The 11774-nt window shown below is 39.9% G+C and overlaps 1 protein-coding gene across 3 annotated transcripts in view; it reads right to left on the bottom strand.

Moving 5' to 3' along the window:
* Positions 1–2693: 2693 nt before the first annotated feature.
* AGBL1 (ATP/GTP binding protein like 1) overlaps positions 2694–11774 on the bottom strand; it is a 266603-nt gene continuing 257522 nt past the window's right edge. The window contains exon 23 of one of the 3 annotated variants that reach the window (XM_039359254.1): positions 2694–4002. In XM_039359254.1, coding sequence (XP_039215188.1) covers positions 3858–4002 — 145 coding nt within the window. In that variant the 3' untranslated portion in view covers positions 2694–3857. The remainder of the gene's footprint in view (positions 4003–11774) is intronic. The other 2 variants (XM_039359255.1, XR_005558631.1) reach the window with 2 other exon arrangements.

The following is an 11774-nucleotide window of genomic DNA, read 5'->3' as shown; positions in this document are numbered from 1 at the left end:
TTTCAACATAGTGTCAAACAATTGAAAATATAGCAAGCAAAGCCATTTTTACTTAAGGTGGATGTTAGCCTTGTAAGGTGACTATTACTTGAACACTGGGCGCTATCTAACAAAATGAAATTCAGTGGTGAAAAAAGTAAGGTTCTACATTTAGGCAAGAAAAACTAAATGTACAGGTATAGTATAGGGGGTACCTTGCTCAATAGTAGTAACTGTGAGAGGGATCTCAGAGTCTTACTGGACAATCACTTAAATACGAGCCAGCCGTGTGCTGCAGCTGCCAAAAAAGCCAACACAGTGCTAGGCTGCATTAACAGAGAAATAGAATCAAGATCACATGAAGTATTAATACCACTTTACAATGCCTTGGTAAGGCCACACTTGGAATACTGCATCCAATTTTGGTCACCACAATGTAAAAAAGATGCTGAGACTCTAGAAAGAGTACAGAGAAGAGCAACAAGGATGATTAGGGGACTGGAGAATAAAACATATAAGGACCGGTTGCTGGAATTGGGTATGTCTAGTTTAATGAAGAGAAAAACGAAGGGGGACATGATAGCAGTGTTCTAATATCTCAGGGGCTGCCATAAAGAAGAGGGAGTCAAGCTATTCTCCATGGCGCCTGAAGGCAGGATGAGAAGCAATGGATGGAAACTGATCCAATGGAACAACCTGCCTCCAGAAGCGGTGAATGCTCCAACATTGGAAGTTTTTAAGAAGAGACTGGACAGCCATTTGTCTGAAATAGTGTAGGATTCCTGCATGAACAGGGGGTTGGACTTGATGACCTCCAAGGTCCCTTCCAACTTTATTATTATTATGGATCATCACACAGTCAGCCAGATGTTCAGACTGGATTTGACATTTTCTAGTCCTTACCCAGGACCTGGGATAGGCAGATGTGGATGTTTGATGCTATTACAGATATCGTCACAGGATGGAAGCAGTAACTAGTAAGGCCTCCTTTTGCTATTATTATTATTATTATTATTATTATTATTATTATTATTATTATTATTATTATTATCTCTGCAGTTTGTTCCGATCGCATAATAAAGACTTCAGAATTCATCTAAGATCAGAAAAGGCTGCCCCTTGAAAACAAGTCACCACCTTTCAATTACAGTTCAGGAAAATCATACTGTTTCTGAGCATCTGATCATACGTTTGATAGATTGGGCAGATGAATTCCTGAGTTGACTTCATGGCAAAGTACTGCATGATGGTTATAATTGCGTGATGCAGTTATAATGGCTTACAATTGCAAGCTGCAACCATCAGCTATTGGAGGGGCCCTTCAGAACCAATCTGTGGAATTTCTAGGAATAAACGTTCATTCATTAAATTGATTTCCCACCTTCCTTTCAATTTGGAACTCAGCACTGTTCCTGAAGTCCACAGATATCCTGCCTTTCAGGCCTGAATGAGGGAAGATCTGCTTAGCTTCCAGAAAGCAGGGGTTAGGGAACGTGTGCTTCTGTGGATAGTGTAAACTATAGCCCTTCAGCATCTCCCACGAGTGGTGTTGCTGGAAAACTGTCATTCAAGAATAAGTGGTAAAGGAGATGGGTTTGCATGCACAGAGATGAGATGGTACACCCAACAGATAGAGTCGGAAAAGTTCACTAACATTTTAGCTGCTTTTCATGCCAGTTCTGCAAACTCTTGGCACATAAATCCCAGAGATGATGTTTAAGGGAATGCAGTCCTTAACAGGAAAAAAAAAAAAGGATAGAGGGAGAGGAAGTTCCTTATCCTTCAGACAGCTGTTTCCAGATAGAACAGGCTAAATGGATTAATGCTCTAATCCCCTTTGAATTTTATTTAGGTGAAATATGATGAATTTCTTTCGACATTCTTTTGGGCTGTGGCACTTATATCTTAATGTGAGCCACAACCAGAAAACTTGGTAAGCAGGAAAATCCCTTATGGAACACAAAGAGAGGGAGGGAAGAGGGAGGGATGGATAAACAGAGGCAAAGAAACTTGTCTTTTCACTGCTGGTGTGCAGCACCACCCTCAGATTTAACCTTTTCCTTTCCATTTCCCAGCAGGTGCAATCCCAGCCAGTCAGGGATCACAGGACGAAATCTATCTGTACTTTCAATCAAACGCTTCTAAATTCCCTTTAGATGCCTAAGGGTGGAAGCGGGTGATGTGGGAATCTCTGCAACCATGGGACCTTCAAGGCTGAGAAACAAGCAGATAGATGACTATTGATTCAAAGTGAAAAAAGGAAAAGAACCAAGATTCAGATTTGGAGAGTGATGTATCTGTCGGTCAGGTTTCCTACATACAGTACAGCCAGATACAGAACTTTATGGGACGTATGGCTTGTTAATACTCTGCAATAAATACCTTCATTATATTCTAAACTATGTTCCAAGTCAGGTGTGTGCTTGTGTTTGTGCGGCAAGGGGCTGGCAAAAAAATGAATTCCGCCTCACTTTCTAGTATTATTATCCATGTGTCCTTCCCTTTTCAGACTCAGCCTTGAGATATAGGGAGAGCAAGGGGACAGAGTCAAGAGAGGAATCAGCCTGGCATCATTACATTCCCACAAATGTTCAACTCCTCTTGAATTCCATTAACTCTTATCTAGCACCAATTTAGTGCTGACCTTAGTCGATTACATTCTTGTGTATAGGCATGAGCAATAAATCTTCTTAACCAGTGGTGGGATTCAAATATGTGAACAACCATCCTCAGTGTGGATGCCGCTTCTGGACGTCCATTCTGTGCCTGGGCAACAAAAAATTAGCTACCGGTTCTGCCAAATGGTGCAAACCGATTGAATCCCACCACTGATCTTAACTGAAACTCAATATATGGTCCTGATTCTTGACAGGTCCTGACAGCTATAACTTGAAAATCCTGACAAAATACCATGAAACACCAGAATAACACAATGGAAGTAAGAAGAGCCCCGTGAACATTAATGGGAGAGTTTGTGTATTTTCTAAACCAACTGGAGATGTTGAACAGTGAAGTTCTTTACAGAAAAGAAAATGTGAGGAAAAAGCTGAAAAAGTTGAAATGTATATTTTACCCCAAACATCTATGAAAACCAAAATTATTGAGACAAAGGAAAGTGTGACAGTTGTCCAGCCGGAACTTTGTCTAGCCCTACCAGAAAATGGCAGAGATTGAACTGGGACCTTTTTGCAACCAAAGCATTTCTTTTATCGTGGAACATCTGCTATGAAGAAGACTCATGACTAAGAATCTGTTTCCCTTCCTTTCACTCCTCATAAAAATAAAAAAACCCTTTGAGAAATACTCTCTGACACATTCCCCCCTCCAGATGTTTAGCATTATTGTCCCATTAGTTGTTGGCAGAATTTGCAATGGCCGAGGAAGAACATACCACTAAGTGGGACAAATGCAGGCCAAACTGCTGAGAAATGATTAAAGCGTTTGACCTATCCTTGAAAGGACCTGATGCAACAATCACGTCCTGCCAAAACTTTTTGATCTCAGCAAAGGTCATTTTGAAATGTAATTTACACAGAGGTCTAGTTGGCCCAGAACAAAGCACTCGCCCACCTTCTCCTTCCACGACATCACAATATTAACAGGAAAAAGAAAGGGGAAAAAGTGGGGGGGGATCTGTTCTGAAGAGCAACAGGAATGATTGCTATCATTGTCACTAGTAGAGTAGCAGAGGAAGTGATGACTTGCTTCTTCTTTCCTGGGTTCCATCCTCTTCTCTGCTTCCACCAAAGGCCAAGAGTACAGTGGTAGGACAGGATGGAGTCTGGCTGCTCACTGGTTAGAAACAGAAGTCTTCTTCATAGCTGGGAGAAAGGAGTATCCATCTACCTAGGTTGGCCTCTGCTTTTGTGTCCATACCTTCAACCCGTTAAAGGAGATTCTTGGATTTCTCTGTCCGTGTCCAGAAAGTCTGCTTCTTGATCAGAGCAGCTATCAGTGTTATAATCCACTTCATCCCCACAGGGAAGTTCGTCATCGGTCTCCAGGCTGCAGTTGTTGTTGCTTCTGCCAGAGATTCACACACAGAAAGAAAACAGAATATTGAATTGGATGGAGAAGGAAGCAAAAAAAAAAAAAGAGAGAGAGAGGTTCAGCCTCATCTCGTAAAGCATCCAAACACATATTGCAAATTCTAAGCTCAGTGGATAAGGAGAAGATTAGTATAATGACATCGAAGACAGCAACAGTCGATCCCAGTTTTACTTTTTAAAGCAACACACACACACACACACACACGAACTAATGACCTACTTCTGGTAGTACTAGACTTGAAGTTAAGGCATATTGTGAGAGGTTTATACAAATGTGGTTCTGAATTCTGTCTGAAATTTGAAAAATGTTTCCTTCCCCTGCCAAAGAACAAAGCAACCTCAAAACCTTCTATTTGCTCTCTCCTTCTCAAAACGTTTGAGAACATCTTTTCAATTTCTCTTTTGATTTTTTTTAAAGGCTTATTCTCTTATTGGAGGTAGAAGAATTGCTAGGTTTCTGTTGTTCTATCTGTTTTCTTCCCTTGGAACCTTCTTTGACTATCCACAATCATGGGTGGAGTTCTCCATCATAACATCTTCTCTTAGGAAGGAAGGACATTCATGGAGTCCTCAGCTTGGTAGAGAGAGGACTATACAATGAAGGCAGGACACCCATGCACCCATCTTTTGGTTAGCGCCTAACACTCCAGTTCTGAGCATTTCACCAACAAATGTCTATGTTATGGTTCCGGCTAATGAAACACTTCAAAGAACTTCCAGGCATTCATTTTCCTAAAAGTCATTTATTATGTTACAAAATGTCAGTACGGCATAATGAAAGTATGCTAAGATCTAAAATCCCCACTCACTGAGCAGTTATTTTGCTAGCATTTCCACTCCCTATTTTGCTGTCATGATTTACGTTCACCAATTAGTGTAAAGGGCAAAGGTTCCCTTCCTTTCTGTTTTCACGGGCTTTTCCCTCCTCCCTCCTCTGCTCTGCATTAACTCTAAAAATACCAGACAGTTTTGCATATTTTGTCAAAGCAGGAATATACAGTATTTGCAGTGTTGACAGTCTTCAGAGATTCTCAGTCATCCTGTTGTCTCAAAGGTGCTTTTTTCAAGAGGCAACTGGACTTTGTTTTTCCTTGAAGACATTTCATCCATTTCATCCAAGAAGTTTCTTTAGAGCTGAAGCCAAACAATGAGAAGCAAAAACATCTTCAAGGAAATAAAAACTCCAGTTGCCTTTTGAAAAAGCACCTTTGGGTTTTCACCAACAAGCTTTCCTCCCTTCATAGTACAATTTGAAAACAAAAGCTCCTTTTTGTCACATTGACTAAATGGTGGAGAATATGCAGAAAAATCCTTTGCTATGGCAACAGTTTATAGCACGTGGAAGAAAATTTGAAGACAAAATGTGGTGCGTGCTGTCTTAAACATCTGGAGGAAAAGTGAAATATAAATCGGTTAAAATTATTTAGCTCTTTATCAATGCCCAAGTACATATTGTTGTTGTCTAAACTCACACGATACCACTAATTTTCTATTAGTGATGCTTTTGCCATGTTGAACTTCGTCTCATCTGACCCATGCAATCCTCAACATACCTCTAGTCCCTAAGAGTCAGCTTTAGTGAGAAGATGTTGAGATGTTTTAGTGAGAAGATGTTTTTCTTCAAGGAAAAACAAAGAAAATCCAGTTGCCTCTTGAAAAAGCACCTTTGGGACAACCATGACCTGGATGACTATAGATATCTCCATAGACCAGGGGTCTTCAAACTTGGCCCTTTTATGACTTGTGGACTTCAACTCCCAGAATTCGTCAGCCAGGCATGCTGACTGAGGAATTCTGGGAGTTGAAGTCCACAAGTCATAAAAGGGCCAAGTCTGAAGACCCCTGCCATAGACAGATATTTCACCTTCTTCTCCTGAGCAATTTCACTTCCTCAGAATTATGAAAGAAAAGTAGAAAGTTTGTCACAAATGAGTCTATCTCCCTCCCTTCCCCAAAAACCCCCTCTGTCACCATTGGAAAAAAACAAGAAAGCTGGAACTCCATTCTAATATATTATTCTGTGTCATCAATGCATCATTATGCAGAGGTTAGCTGACCTGCACATTTAAATCTAATATCCTGTAACTCCTGTCTAGTGTGGTTTATAGTAGTAGTCTCACAGCAATCTGCAGCTTTAGGATGTGATAAATAAAATTCCTTCTTTTCATTTGTCATTTGCATATTTATTGAGCAATGACTTGATCTTAATTAGTTCTGCTTTGGATGTGTCTGTTTGCTGGCTAGGTGGTGTTTCTTGAAAGGTTATTTTGTGGGAGAAGGCTTCCACATTCTTGCCAACATAACTGAAACAAGACAAAAGATGAATCCAACAGCTCTGCTATTTATCCTGAAGTCAAAAATTGAAGTGTTTGCTTTCAAACAGCTCTCCCTGCTCTGTTAAAGGCGCTCAAATTTCCGAAGCCAACCATCCAGATGAATTGCACAGAGGATATCCAAAATAGCCTCAATTTTCTCCTAATAATAGGAAACAACATATTTACGGAATGTTAGCCATTTACCGGCTAGCAGAAAGCACTGGGAGATGGTGATCAATCAGGAAGGGAAAACAACAACAACAACAACAACAACCCCAAATTCATGTTTTTAGATCAACCATTTTGAGTTCAGCACCTACTTGGAGTTTCTGAGAACATATTATGGTCTCGCTTTCAAAAACATAGGTGGGAGGGGGGCAAGAAAAGAGTGGATTGGCCTTTCATAAAACGCCTTTAATAGTGGGCATGCATCCATTTAGGAAAGCCTATATGAAAGGCCTATCTGAGAAGACATGATTCTTTGTACATTCAAATATGATGCTTATGCAGACTCTTTAAATAGATGCAAAAGTGGTCCAGAGTAAGAAGAGATTGAACAATCATTAGTCTGGTAGGGAGTTGGACTAGAAGACCTCCAAGTTCCCTTTCAGCTCTGTTACTCTGTTTCAGTTCATTTAGTGACCGTTCAAAGTTACAACCATGCTGGAAAAAGTGACTTATGACCAGTGGTGGGGGGATTCAGATATGTGAACAACCAGTTCTCTACATGGATGCTGCTTCTAGAAGTCCATTCTGGGCTTGGGCAACAAAAGATTAGCTACCGGTTCTGCCGAAGTGGTGCAAACTGGCTGAATCCCACCACTGCTTATGACCATTTTCCATAGTTACGACCTTTGCAGCATCCCCATGGACAAGTGATCAAAATTCAGATGTTTGGCAACTGGTTCATATTTATGACCGTTGCAATGTCCTGGGGGGGTCATGTAATCACCTTTTGCAATCTTCTGACAAGCAAAGTCAACGGGGAACCCAGATTCGCTTAACAAATGTGACAAGAAATATCATAAAATGGAGCAAAACTCACTTAACAAATGTCTCACTTAACAACAGAAATTTTGGAACTCAATTGTGGCCATAAGTCAAGGACTACCTGTATTCTGTTCTGATATCCAACCTAGGCTTTTGTACAGCAGCAGTGCAGAGTGTGGGAAACAATTCAACTCCAAAAAAAGTGCCTCTACTGTATAAACAGCAGTAGGCTAAGCATGTCCTGAGTCCCCAAGATTATGCCTGTTTGCTGAAAACATTGGTAAGGACCTCAGAGTTCTTTCAAAACTTGCTTATCTTACAGAAAACATATTATTCAACCGAGTATTAATCATCCTAACTGGATTTCATTAACTGAATGTGCTTCTTAAATTAAATGCAGATGGCCCCACCACATTTTTTGGGGAGCGTGGCCACTGGCATGTCACTCAAAAGCAGAGCTTGACTTTTAGCGCAGTTGGTAGAGGGCAATGACTTCATTGAGTGTAAAGTAGCTCCTTCTTCTATGTAAGTCTTGGAACCCTAGGTAGCCCAGGTTCACTGCATGTATCTTGTGGTTCTCCAGACTTCAGGAGATCCATACCTCCCCAAATAAGATTTCCCTATTTGCTATATTGCAAATGCAGTATTGCAGGTTAACTCTGCCGTGGGCCAGCAGTTCGATTCCCACTGGCTCAAGGTTGACTCTTCCTTCCATCCTTCTGAGGTTGGTAAAATGAGGACCCAGATTGTTGGGGGCAAGAGGCTGACTCTGTAAACTGCTTAGAGAGGGCTGCAAAGCACTGTGAAGCGTTATATAAGTCTAAGTGCTATTGCTATTGCCCTTCCTTCCTTCCTTCCTTCCTTCCTTCCTTCCTTCCTTCCTTCCTTCCTTCCTTCCTTCCCTCCCTCCCTCCTTCCTTCCTTCCTTCTTTTGTTTTAGAAAATAAACTCATGAAACAATGAAATAACACCTCTCTCTCTCTCTCTCTTCACTGATGGATCAATAGACTTTTTTTTTAAAGTAACATTGGCAAGAATTCTGCCACTTTCCCTTTCTAGCCCAAGGGGGAAAAAATTCCATAACACTTTTATTTATGTTCTTTCCATAAAAATGATTTTTTATTTCTATAAAATAGTGCTGTTTTCTTGTTGTTTTTTTTAACCAGTCTAGGAAAGGTAAAAAAAAAAAAAAAAAAAAAGGAGGGGAATCTATAAGTCAGGGTCCAGACAGAGCATCCAGCCATGTTTGTCGTTGATGCAAAGGAAAGGGCTGATTCTTCACAGTGACATCATTTTTAACAAAGCATGAATTAAAAGTATTTCTTGATTCTGTTTTCTACGACTGCTGGACAAACCTGATTTTTTTAAAAAAAATTTCATTTTTGCCCTTTCCCTTTATCAACTTCAGAAAAAAAAGTTATACTTCATTGTTAAGATTTGGATTAACTGGTCTTTCCAGAGCTTCCAAAGTAATCGCTAGCCGCAAAGTTCGGAACCGATTCATACTGATTTTAATCAGACTTTTTTTAAAGAGAGTGACAGAATGTTACCATGATGAAGCAAATGGAAAACATGAAGGAAGGAGGATTTAGAAACTCAAGAGATTGTCTTCTAGTCCATTCTGAATTATCCCCACTTTTTTTAATTAGCAGGCAGCTTTTAGCCATGTTTTCATATTATAACCCAAATTATAATATATAAAAAGAACCATGAGTTTATGAAAGATCCAGATTCTTTATGAAAGACAGAAAATTGCAGGGCAGCAAGACTATCCTGCCCTGAATTAGATATAATATAATATAACTTTCCTGAAATCTCTGTCAGATATCCTAACCTAGCAGAGGCACATTTTTTTTGTTTTCCTGTCTCTGAGGAAGATTTAAAATAATACTAATAATATGTGCGATTTAAAAGATTTAGAATAATATGGCGAGTAGGAGAAGCAGAGAAAGGCCACAAGTTCTGGGTTTAATCTTATGTTCAATGATTAATTTTCTTTTCTTACGGAGGAAAAAAAAATATCTTTGTGTCAGCGCTGCATGAACACAGCCTCTTTTATCATCTCTCTGATAGCTTGAGGCCAAGTAAGCATTAATAAAACAAACTTATTTGAACAGATGCGTGGCAGCTGGGAAACAAACAGAGGGAGGGTGGAGCTGCTGCATTGATCTTCAGAATTCCCGGTTTATTTTTTTTATTTTAATTTTCTTCCCTTCTTCTGTCCCTTGGATAAAAAGAAGGCACCAATTAAATGTTGGCATCTAGCTCCTGAAGTCATCTGGATGGGGAAAGCATTAAGTTTCTTGATCTGCTGATATGCTTATTCTCACATTGCTGTTCAAGAACAGAAATGGGGATGGGGGCACTTTGTTTTTTCATTTGCTTTAATTCACAGGACTGGCATCACTATGGTGACTATGGAACAACATTTTTACGACCATTTTATTCAGTGTTTTCTTTTTCTTTTTTCTAAGAAAAAAATTACTGTTTTGATGGGCCCTAGGTTGTACTTTTCTGCATGTCATAACGTTCTTTCTCATAGCATCATCCCTGCGGAAATTAGACTTCTTTTGGAAGGCTGTTAAGATGTGGTTCTGCCAGTGGGCCTGGTGGTCCCCGAGCGGAATAGAGCCCATTAAATGGATGTTATGAATGTGTGCTGTTGCTAGGGTGGTGTGTGGGTTTTTTTATTATTATTTTAATTTTTGCACTTTATTTTTATTTCTTTTATATTGTGCTTGTATGTCTTGTAAGCCACTTTGAGTCACCATGTGCAAGTAGGTGGCAATATAAATCTCTAAATAAATACATATTTAATAATATTTATTTATCAATAATAAATAAATATCAAAACCCCACAGTGATGTACACCACAAGCTCTCATAAAACTCTTTGAACCTCTTGTACAAGTAGTCCTTGACTTACGATCACAACTGAACCCAAAATTTTTGTTGCTTAGTCTTTGCTACGTGTGGTTTTAACAGAGGAAAAGTCAAACATTTAAAACAAGCTGTAGCAATTTGCAGCTTGCAACCATGGAATCTTTGATCATCTTTTTCATATACAAACTTTCGTTTAGTTTGAACATTTTGATCACATGCTTTTGAGGGCAGAAGTCCTTTGTTCCTATCTAAATGCTTTAAATAATTAGTCTGTATCTATCTAACTGACATGCCTCTCAAAAACAAATCGGATGATGACAATTTGTAAACAGCAAGAACTCCTCTGATGTTCAGAAAGGAGTAGGGCTTCTTCCCTGCAGATAAGTAACCATCATTCACATGTAAAGAAAACCTGCAAGCTCCATCAATTTTCAACAGGGGCTAAAGGAGAAGCTGTGGTGGCGCAGTGGTTAGAGTGCAGTACGGCAGGCTAACTCTGCCCATAGCCAGGAGTTCATTCCTGATGGGTTCAAGGTTGACTCAGCCTTCCATCCTTCTGAGGTCAGTAAAATGAGGACCCAGATTGTTGGGGAAAATAGGCTGACCCTGTAAACCACTTAGTCAGGGCTGTAAAGCAGGGGTCTTCAACCTTGGTCCCTTTATGACTTGCGGACTTCAATTCCCAGAATTCCTCAGCCAGTTCTGGGATTTGAAGTCCACAAGTCATAAAGTGGCCAAAGTTGGGGACCTCTGCTGTAAAGCACTGTGAAGTGATATACAAATCTAAGTGCTATTGTGTTTTTTTCCAGTTCACACCCTTTCTGACTTGTGCAATATGTTCATTATGGAATTTTAGAAGATGAAAAAGAAGACCAGCAACTCTAGTAGCGACATCTTTTCGTTGCGACTAAAGGAAGCAGAAGATACAATGGCTGTCCATTTCTCCTCTTCCTTTGAGAGGCATTACCTTAAAGAGATGTATTTAATCAATCATTTCATCAGGACAAAACAAAATGCTTAGCACACCCTATTCACTTAGCCCCCATACAGCTGTTTCAAAGGGACCCAAATTCCCATACAGTCTGGAAAGACATTATGTAGATCTCTCTTTAATTGTTTCTAACACCAAATTAAATAGGAAAGTGACTGTGAAGCCTTCCATTTACTTTTAGGATGTAGGCTGATTGATGGTGGAGAAATCCAATAGGTGCCAACTGGCCATCTCAGACAAGATTGGAAACGAGTCACCAGGGGATTCCTAAGCAACACATGCTGAGAGTGTGATTAAACACACTTCAGGCAAGGGAAGAAAGAGCCCTTCCTATTTCTTCAACTGTATTATTATTTTTTCTAAGCACCTGAAGCATTACCTCAAAGGTTGCAGCGTGTTCTCCTTGCCTTACTCCCACTGGTGAATCTAATAATCATCTTTCAAGGCAAGGAAACAAATAGCTTTACTTTAATGGAAGTGTAGTAGACCCAGCACGATGTAAACTCTTTTGAAATCTGGATTTTTGAAATCCCAGTTCAGGGAACTATGGAAGCATCTTGAGAGCAGG

This window comes from Crotalus tigris, unplaced genomic scaffold (assembly GCF_016545835.1).
Source record: "Crotalus tigris isolate CLP2741 ecotype Arizona unplaced genomic scaffold, ASM1654583v1 scf7180000019068.10715455, whole genome shotgun sequence".
NCBI lineage: Eukaryota > Metazoa > Chordata > Lepidosauria > Squamata > Viperidae > Crotalus > Crotalus tigris.
The sequence above is the reverse complement of the archived record's forward strand: the minus strand, read 5'-3'. Positions and strand labels throughout refer to the sequence as shown.